Here is a 24453-nt window from a genome sequence, read left to right on the forward strand (position 1 = left end):
CCTGTCCTCTTCAATTTTTTTTTAATTAAAATGTTTCGATACCGTTCTAAACGATTGACTGTAAAACACAATCAAACAAACATACATTTATATTTGTATTTACAAGTATGTGTTGTCGAAATTCATTAGCTTTAACCGACTTCAAAAATAAGAGGTATTATATTCAACTCGTAAGTTTCTTTTGTCTATAACTGAAAGGGACATTCGTATAAAATTATATTCCTCTTCGTTGATAATAAATTAAAAAAAAGAATTATTTTAAGTCTTTAATTTTCGGTGATCAAGGATTAATAATGTTTTAGTAAGATGAACCACTTTATCAAATCTGTCCTAGAAATATACCTTATTGATTTAACTGTCGTTAGTAAAAGGTACCCAAGTTTGAACAATTGATTGTTCAAAGACACATTTACAGTAACAAACTTAGGTATTAAAATGGCAAATTAATTAAATCAAATCAAATCTAAATTTGACATGACATTTTAAAAAAAGAACTTTCAGAACATTCTAGAAAATACCTACAAAGACTAAACGCTTCTAAAGAAGAGTTGATTTGAATAACAGTCGCGTACAAAATTACCGCCCTATCATTAATAACTCACGAATGAGTGCGATTATAAACATGCAAATTGAATACCGCTGGCAATAATGATAGGTGATATAAATAACATAAGGTACATTAAAACAACTATATATAAAAGGACGTAAGTACAGAACACCTCGGTTAACAAGTCGAACAAATAGCAGACCGTTTGTTACGTTACTAACATAATTCTTATTCAATAAAAATACTTAAAAAATTGTCTGAATAAATTCTCCAAAGCATCGAAAAAGGCTTAGGACTTAAATTTAATCCCCTACTAAAGCAATATAATACTAAAACATCACAGAGTTGAACGGATAGTGTACAAAATTTCAAGTCAATGGGATGGAACTGGATAAGATGAATTACATGGAACTGGTTTACAATTTAGTTGCGAGACTTGACGGACACATGCTACTCGGTGGAGTTAAATCTTATAAAATGAGTGAATGATTATGTTCGTATTCTATGCGTTCACGAAACGTTTAATATTATTCAATTAATTAATTAGTTACATCAACTGATCGTAAAAGGAGGCCTGTCAACGATTTTATTGCAATTTATCGAGGTAGCCCTCATCATAGAAGCCACAAGCCAATCAATATACTAGGAAGGAATAATAACTTAAACGTTAAAGAAAACCGTTAACCAACAGAGTTTTTAATTAACGCGATTAATATAAATGCTATATAAGTCATCGAAGAGGTACCTATTATTGAATAATTTGTTTTTATGCGGGTACCCGCGCCAGCCCGCGAACTATCAAACCACGCATCATACTGAAACATTACAAACTCCTAATAAATATATTGCAAATCAAACTTTATTTTGTACTTGATAGAGTTTTTATTTGATAACTTTTTTAATTAAAGTTAATTGTAATAAAATATAGATAGAAAAACGTCGTGAGCGATAACGTATGCTTATAGCTACGGGTTTAATTTGATAAGTGTGTAGTGGAGTTATAAACGTCCAACTTAAGGTAAATAAGGTAAAATAATCACTTACAAGTGATAAATTGAATTCTCAAACAATAATTCATAGATTCAAGTCAATTGTAAAAAATACATTGGTAAAGAAGGCATATTATTCGATACAAGATTACATTGATGATAAAAAATCGTGGAGTTAATGCTTGTTGACTTCCAGGCAGGAGACATAACATACATATATAATTGTATTTAACTAACATGACTGTATTTTTAGATATTGAAAAAGAGTAACTACTGAGTTTCTTGCCGGTTCTTCTCGGTAGAATCTACATTCCGAACCGGTGATAGCTTTACTTTGAATGGTTTGTTAAATGACGATTCAAAAGTGCTTGTAAAAGCCTACTTGAATAAAGTATATTTTGATTTTGAATATTAAAATAATACTATAATAGGTAGATACTAATAAATATATGACTACATTATACAATGACGATAATAAGTAGGTACTACTAATTAACAAACTATATTAATTATTTTGAATCTGTTATTATATTATGTACTTACAGAAATATTAAACGTATCGTTAATGTTAAGTTATAAAAAGGCTTTATTCTGATAATATTAAGACAAGTAAATTCAACGAACGTAAGTAGATAGCTACTTAGTTATTCTTACGGTAAACAATATTTTATCATTGTGACATGGTTTTGTCTTGGCGAAGTTTAATTTGACGGGCAAAACCACGAGGCGCAGTCAATATTCAATAGTAGTCAAAGTAATCACTTTCCATCAGGTGAGTCTTTTACCACCTATACCATAAAAAAACATTTGAGATAACGTAAAGGAATACAAAATAAATGGGCGATTTAATAACCTCCTTTTTTAAAGTTAGCTAAAATCAAACGATTTAAACATGCGCTTTGAGATCAATGATAGAAGTATTTATTTATAGAATTTCACACTACCGTTGTAACAATAAAGGTCGCCTTCTTACACACCGTTGTGTAACAAGTTTGAAGGTGTTCTTTGTAACCTACCTACATACCTACTTAGTTATGTTAAATGACAATTTATTTTAAACATTATACGTGTAAGATAAGTAACTACTACCAAACGCGTTGACTGGCTATAATAAGATTTATTTAATTATTTTTGTAGTAGTAACAATTAAAAAGAGTATTTCAATACAATAGATAGATATCTATATGTACTTACCTACAAATTTACTCATATCTAATATTCATTTGATTTTGGCCTTTCATAAACGCTACGAGGACTAAACGTCTAAGAAACAAACGAACTTTAAAACATCTGGATAATATTGGAACAATAATTTTATTTACATATAAGAATTGTTCACATTATTGGTATTTGTATATAGTTAAAGCCTTAATGTTACTAATTCTGATGATGATAATATTAATTAAATAATTATTGAGATTGGTATTTGTGTCACCATTTGCATAATCAATACTTAATATAATATTATGTAAAGATCTTTGTATCGCGGTTTCAAATAGGCAATTCGAATCCGATGAAAATCTTGAGATTAGAATCTTTCAATTTACTGACATACAGACTCCCCAATTTTTAATATGAAAGATGTACTTACATATAAGTTATTGTCTGTCAAAATCGAAAAAAGAATATCAGAAATTTTTATAACAATAATAAAATGACTTATTCTTTCCCAAATAAAATATGAAAAGCAATATAAAAATATATGAAAATATATTACTAATTATCAATTTTTTTTTCTCATTTGTCTATGACAAAAGTAAATATTGTACGAGAACAGACATTTTTTTTTATTCTGTTATATTTTTGATCAAACACAATGCTGGAAAACACTTTGAATATTTTATTCTTAACTGGACTTACCCATACAACAAGTAAAAACTTAGAAATTTTCCAACAATTTTTAACAAGGAGATTACTATGTTACAACATTATATGTGCGTTTTACTGACATTTTAATATATTAAGTTTATTATAGTATATAGTTTGTTATATCCACGATAACATTTTTTTTTTATATTTTTGTGATTTTATGTGCGAGCTAAGTTTTCTGTTAAGGATGCTGTATTTGAACAAGTCGTTATTTATACAAATACGAACATAATTTAGCTTTCATTTTTGTAATTACACGTTTTATTTTTTCAGTATTTTAAATAATTCGTAATTAACAATCAGTTTCTCTAATAATAATTATTATTATTAATTAATCACCTATGCATTCCATAGAAATATAATTGCAGAAGGTTAAAAAAAAATTGAAATAAATTAATGTTTTCCTAATATAACAATGATAATTACCAAAATTGGCAAATAGATTGCAAACTGTGAACAAAACCGAAAGACGGCTGAAGTTTTAAATATTATTATGTAGGTATTTTTTTTTATTTTTCCAAATGTTGCCAGCTACATTAAACAATGGTCAATATGTAGGTACATTCAAAGTGATACATATTATTAGTTAATAGACGTCACAGATCGGTGTAACAGTAGAGGACGTCACCCACGCAACCTTTTCTTTATAAATATTGTATGTCAATACCATTATTTACTACATTGAATATAAATAAGCGATAAACCATCGAGTTCGATTCCGGTGAAGATTGGTGACAATGGCGCTTTTGTCGAGTCAGCCATTTTATTTGTATGCAAATTAAAATTCTAACAAAGGGGTCGTATCAAATCAAATCATGGAAAATGACGTTCAAATAGAAACGTAGAAAAAAACAAACACAAAACACAACAAACTTTATTCATCCGTAGTGATCAAAATTGAATATTGATTTTATTATCAAATACTATCAAAATAAAAATAAACTCACAATTTAAAAATATATTAACTATTTAAATTTTTGATATTATTATGACGTATGTAAGTATATTTTATTAATAATCTCAAAGATGTGCTCTTCTTATCTTGAGCATCAGGAATTACCAATTTTTCTTTAGAAATTTATTGTGAAATGTGAAAGTAAGAACATAATACCTATGATGTCTAGGTAAGAAATATTCAATAGAATATTTTTTTCGAAATGACTTTTTAAATCTGTAGGCGCCAACCTTCGTGTAGGATGCGCACGCGACCAGGTAGAGTCTGTAATTCACCTGACGACTTTTTAACACTCGTCAAACCCATTGTTACCCAAACTATGATACGGCATTTATATTTTTTTAAATATAGCAACATTTTCGACACTCTATTTTTAAATAGGTGACACGTTATACACAATTTTTATATTTCGTAGAATAAGTACGAAAATAAATATCAAATCACGACCGCCATATGTCGAGAAGTGTTGTCAACACGAAAAAAATAAATGAATCGAGAGAGAGTCGCCAATTATTTCAATTAATGAAACGTCGCGGTGTCGACAGGAAAAGGAAGCTGGGCTCTGAATACGAGCTAACTTTAGTAGATTGTGCACTGAGTGACAGCTAGATTTGATTAATTAATTCGTGGCCATTCGCCGAGTGGGGATAATAAATCGTGCTCTTCGGCCTCCCGTGAGATGTCGCCAGCGTCGGACACACCGCTGAATAAATGATTGACTCAAACGCAGACATTATATCTGTCTAGACCGAAATAGCATGCTAACGACGTCTTATACAGGTAAGTAATAATGAAGTCGTCAGATGCACTTCCGTTAGATCATTAAAATTTTAAGTTATTTCAAGAAAACCTCACTATGTTTTGTTTGCAACTTCGACTCATGCACTTACAAGTACTGGAAAGTCTGCATTCCTCGTACAGAGTGAATGGATGGTTTATGACCGATTGATATTTACTTTCTATATAAGAATTTCTCTCCATTACATCAATCAACAACAATCCAAGATAAATCTAACGGATGGGTGTGTTTGCGGAAAACACGGTAAGTATAAAAACGAAAATATTTCGGCTGAAATTATTAATAGCAATTAAAAAAAAAGTCCTCAACCCCAGCTGTATTATTTAATATCTTTGATATTGAGATATTAAAAAAATACATTTACTCTTCCACAGATATATTTTAATTTAATCTTCAAATTATCATTTATAATTATTAATCTTGAATTTAATTTATGCCAGGATCATTGCTGTTGCGTTGATAGAATAAAAATAACTTCATAATTCGTTCATAGTAATGGTTTGTTTTACTATGTCTATATATAATAATAAAAAAACAGATAGTTCAAAGTATAATACTCTCACAATAAAATTTATATAAGTAGTTGTCTCCTTCATTTATTTACATTATATGTATGTTATAACACATTATAGCTACGTAAGTATATAATTACATAGAAGCCAACAAAGTTTCAACATAATATATAGAGAATAACTAATAGAATAATTATTATTAACCCGATACAGACTACAACAATGTATTTATATATTTAACTTATATCGAATGATGTCAACTGGCTTTTTAATCTCATTTTAAATTAAGAATGTATACCGTTGTAACTTGTACTCTATGATAGTTGATCAAATAATGTCTTATTAAATGTAACATTTATTATCTGTAGCAATAAAAAGTATACATAAATTATAAAAACAAATAGCTTTTATAAATAATATGTATAATTTGTATTAAGTATAAAATTTATGGCTTCCATGCTAAGCAAAAAGTTGTGTAACTTAATAATCACGCTACTTTGTAATTTATATACTAAGTATATTTTGTACTTAATCTTAATAAAGTTACGTGTGTTTGGAAAACTTAACGTAACGTCAGTGGTAACTGTTTTGCTGCCACTGTCCTAATAGTTTTTTTAAATATATCCAAAAGTCATAATAATTATATCTTCAGAAGGTAGTTAAATTTTTTATTAAAGTTACCACAGTTAGTATTTTCAATGTGAAATTCGAGGAGAACAGTTAGATATTTAGGTACCTATTTCTTTATTCGGAAGTACTATTTCCAGATATTATTTAAAATTTAATTAGTAGGTATATTTTGTAAAGCAACGAATCGAATATTATTAATATTTAAATATAACTACGCTTTTATTTATGAAGTCGTAGATCAATTCGATATTATTAATTATTGTTATTTATTGGTTGGCAATGCGTATATAACTTTAGGTAAGAATACCTACCCAATTTCAATAGATCGTGGTGATCGCAAGATAATATTAGAACCTATTATTGAAATATTGCTACTTACTAAATATTTTAATAATAGGACCCTACTAAATAGAAACGTTTCTTATTTTAGAGCTCGAAGAACCAACAATAAAATTAACAATTAAAAACACCTTTTTGAACAATTTTATAAATAAAATAGGTATCTTCTATTAATAATTAATAAGATTTATTAACTACGGTCTGAGTAAAACAATCCTCTTGCCCTAAACACTTTTACAAGTTTCCGTTATAAAAAAGTAAAACGCCAAAGACAATAATAAGTTTTAAAAATCATTTAAGTATTTGTTTTTCCCGGAATTATACATAACTACATAAATGGTTCCGCTACATAAACAATGCTCAAATACTAAGTCGGCACAGATGGCAAAGGGTCGGCCTTCATCCTGCATTATAAAATCCGGCAAAGAATTTTTTATTAATAATCGTATCGGCGCCATTTTGGTTAAAACCGCCGACACTAGTAACCCCACATGTGAAAATATGTTCTTGCCATAATCGATCACTTAAGCTATAAAGCTGTTAATTAATAATCCTAAGAAAATATCATTTTTAGATTTCATTGAAAGAATTGCTTTTCGATTCGTAAATTAAGATATCTACCTTAATAGATTAATATGATTTGTATAAAGCGTTATATAAGGTTAGGTTCAATAGATTATCTTAAACTCTAAAGCAAATTCTAGCAATAACTAACACTTTTAATACTGCGATACAAAAAAAATCAGGAACAACTTTAAGTAGAAATAAATCGATTACAAATCGATATTCTTATTTGAATCTGACAAGACAAAAGGACATAGATAATATCAAAGTCACTATATATACACTTATTGATTTTATCAATATAATCTGTCACCGGAAAAAGATATACATTAAATATAACCGCAAAGGGAAAACTTTTTTTGTAATTCATTGAAGTAAGAAAAACCTAAAAGTGATAGTTTCTTTCCCAAGTTATATCGTTTGAAATGTTTCATAAGCAGTTAACACAAAACCACGGTTAACTTTAATTTTATCAGTAGCTTCCTAATTAAAACTAAATTAATCATATATCAAAAGTGAAATAGTATAAAAACTTTCTAGTAAGTGTCAACGTCTACATTCCCGTCTCAGGGCGTTATTTTTTTTAAACATATATTGCGGTCTGTCTAAAGTCGATGCAGGTCTGCTCCACACGTGTAGATAAAGTTTTATCATGTTTTTGCAGTAGCTTTGAACATGTGTAAACTGTAACTATTATACAGCATCAGCTTATTTTTTAACGATATTATTGCCGTAAAATTAATACTAATAAAAATCACTTCACCTGATAAAAACGACATGTAATCATTACAAGTTTTTACGATTATGACACAGATAAAAATATCTTTAACGTAAGGTATGTTGTACAAATTCGAAGTACCTATAACTTTATCAATGAAAAAAATTACCTCTTTATTAATCAAAATTAATTAATAAATATTTTTATACACATAGCACAGGACAATAGAATTATAAATATACATATAATACTAATGCATATGTATTGTGAGTAGGTACTATAATTTTTAAAAGTGCCACAAATTAATTTTCAAATACTTTTTTATGTCGGTATGTTTGTGACATTTGTAGCGACGGCTTTGTATGGTTGCCATGCAAAATTTACTTGATCAATTGAAAATATTTCACTGCAGTTTACGATAACAATACAATACTTATATAATACAAAATTATCAAAAATAATAAAACTGTACCTAAATGTTTACAAAAGGAGGTACACTAACAAAATAAATGAGACAATAGCTAAATAACAGGTAAAGTTAACGGTTAAAAGCAAATCAGAAAACATGACTTACCACGGGACTATCGTCTCCAAGGTCTGAATCACGGTCGGCGTCGGCCATGGCGTACGCCGGCACCGGCTCACGATTCTTAACCCGAATCTTGGCGGTTTTTGAAACACGGGAACGACAACACGCCACACAGCGGCACGTGTTCACACGCTCACACACGCACGGTACATGCAATGCAGCGGAAAGTTCGCGCGAAAATATCTACCGTGTATACGAGCGTTACCGCGGCTCGCACGGAATGGTATGGCGAGCCGGTAACACGGCGCCCCCTCTCTACCGAGGCCCCGCCCCAAGGCGTCTCGCGTCACGGCGAATCAAACCTCGCGATATCAAAGTGATATTTCTGTTATACGCTCCGCCCGCCGCATTTATATTGTTTTTATTCGAGCTATAAAACAATCGCGAGCTATCGATTTGTGATTAATAGCAGAAATGAAAAACGACATTGACAAACAATTAGCTCATCTTCACTGAATTAGTTTATGAATGATAATTATTTAATAATTATCATCTCACTGTATTTTCTATGAGGTAAGTAAAACTCATTTTTTGTACCTCCGTGGAATGTATAAATAAATCGATATGTCACAATAAACACAGCGTACTTACTACTTGGCGGTAGGTTTTTGTGTAAGCCCGTTTGGGTAGGGTACCACAGAGTCAACACGTGTTCTACCGTCAAACAGCAATAGCTACCTACTTAGTAGATACTGTTGTGTTCCGGTTTGAAGGGTAAATGAAGCAGTGTAATTACAGGCGCAAGGGGCATAACATCTTATTCCCCAATGTTGGTGTCACAATGGTGATACCTAATATGAAGAATTATTTTATTTCACTACTAATGTCATTTAGCAGTGGTAACTATCTACCATCAGGAGGCTAATTTGCCAGTCTCCCTTTTTATAATATAAAAAAAACTGACTCGAAAGTCGCTCATCCAAACCCTGTAACAGTTAGGTAGGCAGCTAACGACGACTTGGGATACATGTCAGTCACCTCCTCGTGGTGTACCCTGGGCAACGGGGCCGGCTTGAGCTTGCTCGCCGGCCTCGGCTAAGACTGGCGGGAAGAATGCCGCGGGGACGCTCCTGGTACGTCCCTGATCGGCATCAGGGCGGACCATGTGCGTGGCCTCGTTGGCTAGGCGGGAGTGGGAGTGTTCGCTACTCGAGCCTCCCAGGTGTTTTACACCGGCGGTCAGCTGCGGAGCCTACCATCTTATCCGCCGCAGGGCGTCAGCTTCGTTGACGCCCAGCCTCCAGTGGCGGACTCGGGGGAGTTCGCCACATTCCCATGTGGAGGATGAGGGGGAAGGCGCGCACTAGGCGCGCTTTCCATGAATATTCAGCCGCCTTTCGGCGGCTGCCGCTGGTGGGATCGCGGTTGCATGCCCTTGGCGATTCCGTGGCCTGACCACTCGGCGGCATGGTGGAAACCCGAGGATGGTTTTAGTGGGTAGGACAGGGCATTAGCATCAGCGTGCCCTGGCATGGGGCATTAGGCCCCGGTTGAGTCCCACATACCCGTCCCGGTCCCCCGACCGGGCGGCATGCGTAAATGCATTTCCTCTTCGTTAAACAAAAAAAAAGGCAGCTAACGACTTAGATCATGAATTAGGGTAGGTATTTACCGAATGCAGTTATGCAATTTAGAATGTATTTACCTACTAAGTAAGTAATACGATATCAGTACTTAGCATCCTAAAGAACTGTCATATTGATCGTATATTTTATTGTTAATAAACTAGAGGAACTTTCCTCGGAAACAAGAGGAACCAAATTTGAATACCATTTTGTTAATAAGTATGACATAAATAAATGAATTACCTATTCCATTGTTACGTACTTTCCTCTATAGGTAATAATACTCATTTACTTAAGATATACCGAAATATATATTTACGATTTATAGTTACAATTGAAACTCAAAATCATAAGCCAATTTCGAAGCTATTAGTAAAGTAAGATTACATTACATTACATTTACATTAGCAGCCTGTAAATTTCCCACTGCTGGGCTAAGGCCTCCTCTCCCTTTGAGGAGAAGGTTTCGAGCATATTCCACCAAGCTGCTCCTATGCGGGTTGGTGGAATACACATGTGGCAGAATTTCGTTGAAATTAGACACATGAAGGTTTCCTCACGATGTTTTCCTCCACCGCCGAGCACGAGATGAATTATAAACACAAATTTGATTATAAGCACATGAAATTCAGTGGTTTTTGCCTGGGTTTGAACCCGAAATCATCGGTTAAGATGCACGCGTTCTAACCACTGGGCCATCTCGGCTCAGTAAAGTAAGATACAAGACGTAAAACATTAAATGTTAAATTCAAATACTAAACTAAACCTGAAATATAAAAGGTGAAACATCAGGTAATAGATAGGTAAGTATTCATTAAATGAAAAATAACAAGTCTAATGCTATTTCGTCTGCTTCCAGCCCTACTGTTGTTTAACGTACCGTAGGTACCATTTAACTCCAATGGAGGAAGGATTAATCTACTTCTAATGGAGTTTTGTTATTATGAAAGCATCTTTAGAAAATCTAAGGAAACTTAATTTCATTTTGTAATAATACGAATAAGTACCACGTTGCTCCATAACATTGTGCGGAACACACCCAGTGCCGGATTCAACATAAACGCCGACTTTTTGAAGAAAACAAAGATATCAGAATTAGCAGGCCCTAGTAGAACTAAAAAACAGAAATCTACTTTAAAACCTAAAAATAGGAATGCTAAATCTGAATATTTCTGTTTGGTGTGCGTTGAAAAGTATATTGAACTAACCACCGAGGATTGGATTGAGTGCAACCAGTGCAAAAAATGGGCACATGAAGAATGCACATCATATGCAGGAGTGGGCAGTTATTTCTGTGATGAATGCCAAGAGTAACCCACAAAATTTTGTGACTATCCTTTTTGCCCTAATGGTATATCCATTATGCCCGACCCCTACGGGCAAAACGGATATTTGACATATTTTGTGTTGACTTTATTTATTCTCACTCATGTATAATACATTTTTAAATATAAAATACAAAATATATAAAATATATTTAAAAAATATAAAATACAGAGGCCAACCAGTGGCGGGAACAGGGTCCAAGCCATCGGTGGTCAGGGCCCCAGAGAGAGGAACTTCCTCACAATACGCGCCGTGCCGAGGAGTAATGGCTTCTGCATCAGGCTCTTGACCCAGCTGCCTAACGAGAGCCTCTTAAGGTGTTGATCGAGGCTCTTGGCCATTAGGCCATTCGCTGAAACGACTATCGGCACAATAACTGCTGTATCCACATCCCACATGTCGACAACCTCGTGAGCTAAGTCAAGATATTTTATATGCTTATCCTTCTCAGCCTTCACGAGATTCTCGTCACGAGGGATGGTGACGTCAACAATTATCGTGCGGCGCTCTGACCGATCTATCACCACTATATCAGGCTTGTTGGCGACAACAGTCCTGTCAGTGATTATTGATCGGTCCCAGTACAGTGTGATATTACCATTCTCGAGAACTGGGTCGGACACATACCTGTAGTATGGTACCTCTGATACCACAAGACCGTATCGAAGTGCAAGTTGTTAATGGATAATCTTGGCTACTTGATTATGTCTGTGCAAATACTCTCCGTTAGCAAGACGAGAACAACCGGAAATAATATGTCTAAGGGATTCGCCCAGAATGTGACACGCCCGACATATGTCCACCGTGCCATCCCTCACAATATACTTCCGGTAATTGTTCGTCATGATAATTTCGTCCATAAGTGCACAGACAAAACCTTTGGTTTCACCGAATAGGTTGCCGAACCGTAGCCAAGATACGGACGCGATAAAGTCCACATCGGGTCCATGAAAGGCCCGATAGAAGCGTCCGTGTAACTCCTTGCTTTTCCATACCCCCTTGCGATTCTCAGTACTTAGTACTACAGGTTTGCGCCAGTTCTCTTTGCCTAAGGAGAGCGGAGTTAGCCCCTTGTCCATTGTAACTACATCTCGGTACATATCCAAGTCAGTGTGGAAAAAATACTCCCTGAGTTTGTATACCTCACGGTTATGTAGGGTCTTGACATTTAAAAAGCCACGGCCACCACATCTCCGTGGGATATACAATCTCATCACCGAAGACCGAGGATGATGCATCCGATATGCAGTCAGCAGGACACGGACTTTCCTATCCAAGGCGTCTAGTTCTTTTTGATTCCACTTGAGTATGTCAAAAGAGTACATCAAGACCGGCATGACCCAAACATTGAAGGCGCGAACCTTATTGCCACCCGCCAAAAGACTTTTGAGTACTTTTTTCAGGCGACCAAAGAAACGCTCCTGCAATGATTGTTTCATGTCGGTCACATTGATGCCTAACGCTTCCGACACACCCAAGTATTTGTATGATTCGTTAGCGGTCAGTGATCTAAAGTTAATAGAGTTGTATTTTGTGCAGATAGAATGAGTGAAAAGCGCATAAGCAAATAATCAAAACACCTCTTTCAATAATAGAAAAATATTCCATTTTTTAACATTGTTACATACCCTATGCCCTTTGAACATTTTAATACTAACTAGGTACATACATACATAAGTAGGTACAATACATAACTATTTCGTGTTTAGGTACAGGTACGTTTACACGACGAACAGCACCCTATTCCACGGATTATATAACTGTTGTAACATACATACCTTATAGGTTCATTTAAATTCTGTATAATTCGTGTTATCAAGAAATAATAAAATGTATATAGTAATTCTATTAGGTAGGTATTTAAATTATTACAAAAATATAAGATGTCCAAAGACTTACCATTTACCTACAGTTTATAAACAAATTTAAACATAAACAATATAAAAACATCACTTCGTAACTAGGATGAAAAAAATGTTACCTAAGTTTCATACAATTATCAAAAAAGAAAAAAATATCGTCGGTATTTTACAAAAAATAAATAAATAAAAGATTTAAAATAATAGAAAGCTTTCGACATAGGATTAGGTACATCGTAATAATTCGTAAAGGTGTAGGTTTCAGGCTGAGGCTCAGACAAGAGCAATTAATACGGCCGCCAGATCAATCGCTTGTCGAACTGCGCGCTGGACTTGTTTGTTTACTGGACTAAAGTATAAAAGATCGGCGATTATATTTTATGAACTAATATAAATCAATAATAAACTCTAACTACCTGTACATTATCTATATTGTAAAATATTTTTATTGATCTTTATATTCCTACCTGAATGTTTTTTTTTTACAGAAAGTGTAAAATTATTGCACAGAAATGAAATTATACATCCTATGGCTTTATAATGTTCCGTTTGCACTACAATAGATTGTAATTTCTGTATCTGTGATTAATTGTATTTTTTTAGATTCACGAAGAATTAGAAAGAGTAGGTAGATACTTATTTTATTTTTTATTGATAACTTAAATAAAAAAAATCGATACATGCCATGCGTACATACAAACGATGTCAACCATTTTATAACTACATCTTAAAGCAATATCTACCATTTGTTTCTTAAAAGTGGAAATTTTCGCACTTCGTTAACCAAGAAACTTATTTAAATATTAGTTTCTTTGAATTTCATTATTTTGAAAGGCTGTTGTCACTAAGTAAATGTTTAACTAATAAGCAAAGAGTTATTCTTCAATCGAGTCTGCAAAATGATGAACACTAGTGTTGCCAGCCATTAAAACCGAATTTTCTCCAAAATTTGCAAACAAATACCTCAGTTGTGCATTTAATGAGCACTTACCTAATTTTCGATGAGAACTAACTCCGTCTGTACGTTTCAACTTATTGATCGCTAGCCAAAATTGTTTGATGATTTGACGTCTGTATAGCGTTTCAATTATATTCGTAACATTAACGTTTTCGGTCGGTTTTAATCTTCATAAATCAATCAAGTTTATGTGTGATGTTAGTTGAATTCATCGGTTTTTCTACAAAATATTCTCAATCATACCCGCTGTCCTTCGTCCCTTATGGCAAGCCCGCAGTAATCGCTCTGGGCTGATTGATGGACCCCCCTCCCCTCGTCCGCCCGGAATGATCCATGGCCACGAGTTCTATTACTTGCGCCTCATCCTGCTCTTATTTCGCACATTAACTAATGCGAAATTTGTTAAAACAAATAAAAGCAAAAACTGAGTAATTTTCTAGTAATGGCGTGGAATATTAAAGTAAGTAGTTATTATTATTGGTTATCATTACTGACTTCCATTTTAGATTTTTGTCGAAAGTTAATTTATACCATGATAACAGTATGAAGTCCTCCAGACATAACGTCCTCCAGATTTAGCGGTATTGTCTGATTTCAATTTATCACACAATAGTATTCATTTGTAGAGAACTTTTACGGTTTTGTATACTGACCAACTCAATTTTTATCTTACTTTCTTTAGTCTCGAGATTCTACCTCATTGTTACAGTTGGAATATTTGAAGGCGGCAGTTTTAAGAGGTCGAGGCAGAATTCAAATCGTGAGTAGTGATACGCCCGGTGAAGTATTATTGATTTTATTTCTCAAGTATAAAATCATTACCCATCTGAAGGTAGGAATTTGACAATGTTACACAATCACATAAAGATTTTGGACTAGGATCAGCACAAGGCAGGATAAACAGTCCTGGGCCACTACTAACACGTAACCAAACTGGCAATTGGGCAAGTTGATACTAAGTGATCTTCATTGCACTGTAAGAAATATTAAACAACCCATACATCGTTAATGCGCCTCCAACCTTGGGCACTGTTATGTTAAGTTCCTTGTGTAAGTTACGTAGTAAAATCAAATTTTGATTGCCGTTAATCAGTGCAACTATATTAGCGCAACATCCACTGCGTAGATGACTATTCCTTGAGCTCTTCAATTTTCAGCCAAAACATTGGGAGGACTTCTTCTTGACCCAGTCAGCACGTACCAAAAAATAGTTCTGATGAAAGTCTGCTTCTACGACCGAAGAACTTTTCTACAAATTAGTAAAAACTATTTTTATATTGGAATTAATTACACTTTTAATGTTATTATGTCGTTTCTCTTCCTGAAAAATTAGTATCTTGGGACAAAATTCAAATTTTGCCATAGGTGCTTTTGACCCTAACTAGGATGATATTTACTGTGCTTGACATTGGGTTAAAGTTAATATGATTTTTACACCAGTTAAATTTATTTATATAAATATTTACTTCTTTTGTATGTACCCACACTCATAAGGTTAGTCCTAAACTCTTAGTATCGAACACGTTACATACTGTGTAGTAACTGTAGATACACTACCTATTCCCCACCTCGCATAGTAGAAAAACCTTTAAACTTTATCCTTAAATACACAGGTGGCTATTATCCATGTGCCGAGTATTTTCAGGCTGTTAGATAGTTACCTCACAAACCTGTTACAATCGATAAAAGAAAAGTTTAAAAGAAAGTAGCCTGTTCTTATAATATCTACATAAATGCAATTGAACTTCCAATACAGTAGTAGAGCAAATTCATTGGAATACAAGACCAAAAAATGTGGGCGTATAAATATAATAATTTACTATGTATATTTATTGGTCTCTTTGGTCAACGGTTCCAAATACTCTTTGGGCATCTGGAGCACGACCCTGATGGCCTGATGTGGCACGAAACTTAGTACCATTTGGTCTTTAAAATGCCTGTACCTGTACTAATAATACTATTAATACAGGAATAGACGAAAAACAAAATTATCTTAAAGTAGTTAACGGTTGAAGTTTGCTTTATATTAATATTGAACGACTCTTACATTTCGTCTATAAATACATGACGTGACATGACTTATACAATACTATTTATTCCATGCTTATATCAACTAGCAACATTTGGGGTAAGGGATATGGCAACACATTTACTAACGTCATTAAAAGTGTTAAAAATCGAACATAGATGTCGCTTCTGGTTAGTTCTAATAGCTAAACTGGCTAAGTGTGTGATCTAAAACTCCATCGATAGATGTCGTTTTTACTAATGATACTTGTTAATTGAACTATTTGTAATTGAACAAACAAATTAAATACAAGAATACATAGTTCTCATAGTACAAGATATACGACATCGAATTATTGTGTAAATGGTATATAATACGTACGTGTATTGAAAAATAAATTATTCATTTAATGAGTTATTAAACAACAGAAATATTATGAAGTAGAAGTTAGTAATCATAAACATTGACATATACTTATGTATACTACTAGAGAAGCTGTTCAAAATTAAAATTATGTCACAGTGACGGAAAAGGGATTTAAAACGGAATGGGAAGTTAGTTCAGTGATTAAGTAAAGAATATTGCGCGAATGTGGCACAATATCTTGCATCTTTTACTGTTTGTCTCTGAGAGTATTATAGTTAAATTATTTGATTCAGAGTCATAATTGTAATGATATTAAGTAGATTAGAATGATTACATTACATGATCAACATAACAGCTTTTGGTTAGAACCTAAATCTAATCTAAATGTTTTCTAGAAGAAAACAAAAATAAATTTAATACTTGTCAGTAGAAGCAAGATGCTCGTGCCCACAGAAGATTATTGGTCTCTGAGAGAAACTTTTTACGGTATCGAAGAATTAATTTCGGCATTTTTGTAAAAATAGTAGTTTTTAATAATATTTGTGAAAATTAATTATTTTTATTATATTTTCGCTATTGATATATCTGATTTAATTATGTTTGTTAATCTATGTCAGCATGTCGGTTGTACTGCTCCCTCTTAGTTGAATCTAGTAAAGAGTAAGCGAAATGGCATATCAAAATGCCTGTCATGCATGTAATTTTCTCGAAATAATTTGTTTACAAGAAAATACGAATTTAATTATTTACTAACCATAAATAATTATTTAATCATGAAAACAAAGTGCGTATGTAGGTAGGTAAACAATAATGCCTTTTATCATTAAAAAAAATTACACACTAAACAAAAATGTCCGAATTTATTAAGAATACAAAAAAATTGCTGCTTTCAACAACTGTCAGCTCCTCTCGGTCGCTCGCATTCGACTAAATGATTAATGAGTTGTTGTCAATTGACCGTAACTTAGTGACTAGTGCGCAAATCTCAGTAGCGAACAGCGCGTCTAGTAGTATCTACACATATAACTCGAAGATCATCAAAACTCATGTTACGATTAAAACTAAAACAATTATCATGAAATTATATAATTAACGTCATAATCGCTAATATTTTTCATTTATTAACTACTAGCGACTCACTCGGCTTCGCACGGGATATATTTTTTAGTTAAGGAAATAAGATGTGCGCTTAGCAATAAAATAAAAATATTGTGTATTTATAAAAAATGATAAAACAAATTATACATAATATTAACTTAGACCGAAAGACGCTGATTACATATAATAATGTCCATATAATAATGTCCCTACACGGTCGACCCGCGTCGACATTATTACATTGACAATTCCTAATAATTTAAATGTTTTACGGCTAGAAAACTTAGGTTTGCCTGTAGGCTACCTTCTTATAACCTTTTGGTTTTGTGTAATTTTCTGTAATATGTAGTGGACTGTCTGTAGCCCAAAAGCTACGAAAACCTTATTAAAGTCTGTGCGGCTATTTTTATCAGTAATAAATACATACATTTTTTTACATAGATTATGATAACGTTCAAATCATTGAAATAAGGATATGTAATATATAAAATATATAACAAAGTAGATCCTGACTAAACAAAACCTCCCCTGTTAAGAAGAAGCCTTGGAGTTTATTCCACTACGCCGCTGCAGAGCGAGTTGTTGGATACATTGAGCAGAATTTCATCCAAGAGATTTCATGTAGATTATCCTTCACTGTTGAGCGCAAGATAAACACAAAAATATGAGAACTATACTTAGTTGGATTTGAAACCACGACCGTCTGTCGATATCCACGTGTACTAGGTACAATATTCAATACATGAACAGTAAAAAAATAATGTGCCTTTAACCACGATAGAACACAAACTTTATATTTTCCAAAATGATTAAGCATTTAAAGCAATACTTTTTGCTTTTACTGAATTTCATGATAGAACATTTTCTCGGTGGTAGGGCTTTGTGCAAGCTCATTTGGGAAGATACCACCCATTCATCATATATTCTACCGCAAAGCTGTAATATTAGTTATTTTCAATTAGATGAAAAAAAAAAAACAAAATATAAAACATTACGTTTTACCCGTGACAGGCAAGGCAATAGCCAAATAATTTAGAAATGCTTTATAAAATATAAGCTAATTCAAATGCTGTAACAAAATTAAAACACTATTAAATATTTATATGTTTATTCCACTTTCCAATAGTATTTACTCAGCCTACACATATACAACAATCTATTTTAAACGAGAACATTTCAAACACGAACAATAACTTAGTATAAAGGGTCATCAACATTCCTCACTCCCCAACCCTCAGACAATGATAAATTAACATTATTATTGAACTGTACGACTCGGCGCGAAAATTAAATTAGTCAAACACCTTTATTGCTTTCTAGACCGAGTTGAATTATAGAAAGTCCGTCACTATCTTGACATTTTTACATCACACCACACGCGGCTGAACCGCGACGCTCTTCGCCTCGGTTTACATTAACTAGTCGACGAATTATTATTCATTATTTGCTGTTTGGTTGTGTGGGACGTGTTCTCTTATTGCTTTCTGTGGCATTTCGCATTTGCTAAACATTAATGTACGGTCGCGGTTTGCTCAGAACGTGAACAAGTATACTTAAGAATTTCTCGGTAATGCATGACGGTCCTTTATATAAGGCGTGAATGAATAGTCTCATGCTCGCAAAATCTGCCTCGGTATGGCAACACAGCCACATTTGTTTCTTATTGTGTTTGAAAATGCATGTCTTTTATTTGGTACTAAATTCCTAACATTGTTTAAATTCTAGTTCAATTTTATTATGTATTTACATTGGTTCTGTATCAACTAGATTTAAAGAACTGAAGTAATAGCTCGCAGGTCCAGAGCAGGGGTCAGCACGTAGTTTTAAGTGGGGTCCGAATACTATTGAAAAGGTTTTATCGAGGTCCGAAAAATATTAACATAACATTACTTATTTTTTGCCTATTTTTACTATAATATCGAATGTATTGTTCAGTGTGTGGATGTATCCATGTAGTAGGGTATTTATTATCCATTACATACCTACATTACAAAACAGAGATCTCTTCCAAACTTCCATGTCTTTGTATGGTATAGGCTAGATTAATAAAACCACCCAATGTCCTGACATTGCCCGTTTTTATATTATGCCTGCCGATTTTTCGATAAAGAAACGTTTAGTTATATAACGCATAGAGTTTATATAACACCAAACGTATAGAGCTTATACTGTTATACATAACACTATTTCATTTAAATATAAATGTGTAGAAACGTAGATAAAAATCTGTAAAGATAGATCCTTAATGGAATAAGTGTTTTTTCTAAGTTTTCAGTGTGTAAAGGTTCGATGTTTGATTTTTTTTTTCTCAAATTAAAATATTGCTATACGAGTAATATTTATAACAGTATCTATTAATGAACTTCCTCCGAATGGGATCGTAGCGCGCTTCGCCCAGGAAATATTTACTGATAAACTAATTACAAAATGCTTATATTATTTAGTACCTTATGCATATTAAGAGTTTCAAACCTGTTAAATATTTTTGAGTTATACATACACTATTTATTATAGACTTAAAAAAAAAATTCACTTCACGACTGTTATCAATTTTTTTTAATGTTGTCTTAAATAAGTATATAATTATAAATCTAAATTAATTGTCTTATAATGACTATAATCTGCATGGTTTCACTGTTAAAAAAATATATGATTTATAAATAATAATGTTTTCATATAGGCAATCGGATTTCAGAATCAATAAAAGTCAGATTTAGAAAAAGTATAATATATTATACATTTTTTTTTTTACAAATGAGTGAATGAATGCATGATGTTGTATAGCATTCCTTTTAAAAAACCTAATTCGTTTTCAATCGTTCCCGTTGTTGGCCAACAGCGGGTTAAAAATAAATGCTTTTCATATTTCGATCGTTGCCTTATCTAACTGTATCGACGTCTCATTAATTAGGGGGAAGTGACAATGGGGACGGTTTGTTCGCGGGGCTGTTCCGTCACTTGAGCTTGAGGTTCAGGTTGCTTCGCTGGTCCGGTTTTCATGATAGGAATTATCCTCTCTCCAGCGTTCGGTGGAGGGCGCTTCGGTGCTGTTATTGTCAGGACTCCATCAGAGGATAGAGTGCTTGTGAGGTCGACCAGCTCGTAGCCCGAGGGGAGGATGTATCTACGAGTGAACTGTCGGGATATGAACCCGTGCTCGTCTGGCTTCTCTTCGTGCTTGCCTTCTACTACGATTGAGTTATTAGTGGCTTTGACTGTTATTTCTTCAGGAGCGAATTGTTGGACATCTAGTATGACCTGCAAATAGATATATTCATTGATTACATCATAAACAACTTTGTTAAAACATCTTAGTTCCCAAGGTTAAAAAACAAATTGTAAAAATATTTTAAACGTTTCATTTGATCTTTTAATGATAAATCGAATTACCTACCTCAAATTTTTCCTTGGTCAGATTAATAGTAGAAGATGACTCTTGTCTTGCTAGATTCGCCCTCCAGGGTCTGAAGTATGAATTTCTGAGGAGAGAGCTGGATGGGAAGCTGGAAATTGAAGACAGTAGGTCGTCTTTCCTGAGCCCCACACCGAAGTGCTGGTCCAGCAGTCTAGAGGGACGCTCCCAGTCATCCCACCAGTCACGGAACATCATGGGGACAATCGACATCTACAAGAATGATAATTTTAATGATTTTTTCTTTTCATTATCTAATGATAACACGATTTTAATAACATAAAAGTTAACATAAAATTTTAGTAATAGGAACTATTATAATATTTCGTTGAGATATAATTAGAAATAAAATATTGACTAAAATAAAATACATTTTATATGACAATGCTGATACGAATTCAAATTATGTAAGAATCTAAAATTGCTTGCATTATTTTGACGTGAGCAATAAGCATCATTCAAGAACGATCGTTTGTTTTCGTTGTGCGTATTTTTGGCGATGAAGAGCGTCCATCAATTAGTTACCAACGTAATGCCAACGTAAAGATTAACAAAATTATTATTAACATTATCTCATTAAAGATAACAAAACTGCATATATAATAATATCGATATCAATTTGCATTTAAATTAATTTAGAGGAAATAAAATTTAAAAAATCCGAAATTAAAATAATGACAACAAAGTAAATTAAGTAATATTAGTATTCATATGTTTTTGGTATTATTATTGTCAGAAAAGTAAATAAAAATAAATAATTTAATAAGCATAACGCTATTCGGTATTTAAAAAGTTTTTTTTTTAAATTTATAACTGACGGACACATAATTTAATACATACTTTAAATTTTAATAAATACTTAAATTTGTTTCACTCGCGCTTTAATTCCGAAAACTATATAGAGTTATAGCTACATACGTCTGGTTTGTTTGGTTTGTAAATCTATACTAAACACTAATCGCGATTCAAAGTTGTTATTTTGGCAAGAAATAGAGATTATTGTAAAGACACAAACGTCTGGAACGATTCCTCTAGTGATTCACCTGGAAACACATTTAGATCTGATGCAACAAACTGAACTAAATTTCTCTACGTTAACAACTTTGAGTCAAATCTTACATTTGTCACAGATAAAAATAGTTCATTATTTTTGAATATAGAATGATGAGTCATTAGTTTAATTCGATTTGTTTTTCTATTGGTATAACAATTACATTTTAAAATGAAAACAATTTTATCGTTAGGTACCTATGATACCTACTTAACAGTCAGGTTAATTTTATATTTCATTAAAATCTTGTAATTTATTTCGATACACCTCCCTTATCGAAATACTTAAAATGCACAACTAAATACTCGTTTATTTTTTTAATCGTAACGTGGATTAAAATATCAACAGAATTAAAAATTTGAAATATTTACATTTAACTTAAAACCACAAAATAATAATTTAAATACAGTTTATTTTGTTTGTTTTGAACACAAAATAATCGATAAGAATAATTTAAAAAACGCTTAGGTACCTTTAGTGTTTTGTTTCGTTGCAGGCGCGCGCTGCGTAGTGCTCGTGAGACTACGGAGCGAGATTTCAGAACGGATTTAAATAGAACTTTTCAGCGACCCACACTGAAATGATTCAGCGGCGCACCTTGAACTTGAAAATTGTATGAACACCATACTACATGTTTAAAGAAGACAAACATCTCAAATTTAATCGTAAATAGAATAGATAGAGAGAAATAGAGTTGATTTTCTTAATGAAATAGTATTTACCAATATAAAATTATCTTTTCGTCCTTATCGTCGTTAAGTCATAGTTAATACATAATAAATAACTTAGGTAATAAAATTGACATAAAGGACATTAATGTCCTCCCAAATATGTTCAGCTCCTATATATTAGTGCACAAGTGTTTGTGATTTTTAACTTTTGATTTATAAATAAATTATAGCTTAATGATTGAAATTAAAATATTCAAATTTGCCTCTGTTGCTCTAGGGCATCCACCCCTGGGGTACATGTCAGTCACCTCCTCGTGGTGTACCCTGGGCAACGGGGCCGCCTTGAGCTTGCTCGCCGGCCTCGGCTAAGACTGGCGGGAAGGATGCCGCGGGGCCGCTCCTGGTACGTCCCTGATCGGCGTCAGGACGGACCATGTGTGTGGCCTTGTTGGCTAGGAGGGAGTGGGAGGGCTCGCTACTCGAGCCTCCCAGGTGTTTTACACCGGCGATCAGCGGCGGAGCCTACCATCTTATCCGCTGCAGGGCGTCAGCTTCGTTGACACCCAGCCTCCAGTGGCGGATTCGGGGGAGTTCGCCACATGATGATACCATCCCAATTATATTTCAATCCAACTTCGACCCAAACGGAATTGGATCGTTGTCTTATTAGAATATTTCCTATTCTACGGCTGAACAAGTGTGAAAAAGGTTGATTAAGTGTAAATTTGTTAATATATAATAAATAAATGTAATTTCCTCATTATCATAATTTAATCGAAGAGAAGCGGACTGTAGCCTTGCGGCACTTACGTGACAATAATTCAGTGACTGCTAAACCTTTTAATACCAGGACTTCGAGATCTGCAGCCTTATAGGCTAGCCACTTGAATATTGGTCCGGTCGTCATAAAATCTATATTTGTCAAGTACTACTACCTAGTACATACGTAAGGTACGTATCTACTTTGTAGGAAAGATTACATTAGTTTCGACTAACTCTCCATAATTATTAATCGTGTAGGACACTCCCTAACGGAAAAAAGGTTTCCGTAAGTCATGTGTGAGCTATTTACAAGTTATAAGGCCGGATCACCCATTAGGCAGTATAGGCAGCTGTCTAGGTTTTAGGTGCCTGCCTAGGATCTCTATAAATTGGGCAATGAGGTTAATTGTTTATGAAATTGTTAAAACCAAATTCACTTAATGATGAATTAATCATGAATTCATCTTAAAGTAATATAAGTACGTAAAAAAAACCATTCTAATTATAAATAAAAGTGCATTGTGGTAGAAAAAATATATTGTCTAGGGGTTCGAAAAGGTTAATTAATTCCTGCATAGATAGGTACTTATTTAATCTTTCCTTATTCATATACTTAATTGTCTACAAAAATTGTAAGGCTATTAAATAATGTATAAATACCTACTAGTTATAATAGTTTGATTAAAATATTTTTTTATAAAAATTATGGTCACTTTAGTATATGACGTATTTGAATGACTGAAAAAATAATTGTACATTCAAAACAGTAGGTGTCTTTCGAGAATAAACAGTTCAGGAATGGTGGGCGGCAATGAACAAGCGATACAGCGTCTTAATTTAATTCTGCATTGTCTAATGAAATTCAT

The 24453-nt window shown here is 33.2% G+C and overlaps 2 protein-coding genes across 5 annotated transcripts in view; both read right to left on the reverse strand.

Moving 5' to 3' along the window:
- Positions 1-8723, reverse strand: part of LOC113398418 (protein dead ringer) — a 111122-nt gene extending 102399 nt beyond the window's left edge. For all 4 annotated transcript variants that reach the window (XM_026637164.2, XM_064217726.1, XM_026637173.2 and 1 more), the window contains exon 1: positions 8497-8723. In XM_026637164.2, coding sequence (XP_026492949.1) covers positions 8497-8544 — 48 coding nt within the window. In that variant the 5' untranslated portion in view covers positions 8545-8723. The remainder of the gene's footprint in view (positions 1-8496) is intronic.
- An 11680-nt stretch (positions 8724-20403) lies between these two features.
- Positions 20404-22830, reverse strand: LOC113398188 (protein lethal(2)essential for life). The gene is made up of 3 exons (XM_026636802.2): positions 22627-22830; positions 21086-21316; positions 20404-20949 (listed from the first exon to the last, which is right to left on the reverse strand). Exons 2-3 carry the CDS (start codon positions 21314-21316, stop codon positions 20599-20601), a joined length of 582 nt encoding a protein of 193 aa, XP_026492587.1. The 5' UTR covers positions 22627-22830; the 3' UTR covers positions 20404-20598.
- Positions 22831-24453: the final 1623 nt, after the last annotated feature.

Source organism: Vanessa tameamea, chromosome 18 (genome assembly GCF_037043105.1).
Source record: "Vanessa tameamea isolate UH-Manoa-2023 chromosome 18, ilVanTame1 primary haplotype, whole genome shotgun sequence".
In the NCBI taxonomy this organism is placed as follows: domain Eukaryota; kingdom Metazoa; phylum Arthropoda; class Insecta; order Lepidoptera; family Nymphalidae; genus Vanessa; species Vanessa tameamea.

Excerpts from the sequence above, each read along its gene's own strand:
- LOC113398188 (XM_026636802.2), bottom strand. The coding sequence starts at position 21,316 with ATGTCGATTGTCCCCATGATGTTCCGTGACTGGTGGGATGACTGGGAG. Across the intron at positions 20,950-21,085 it reads TGACCAAGGAAAAATTTGAG|GTCATACTAGATGTCCAACA; the intron begins GTAGGTAATTCG and ends ATCTATTTGCAG.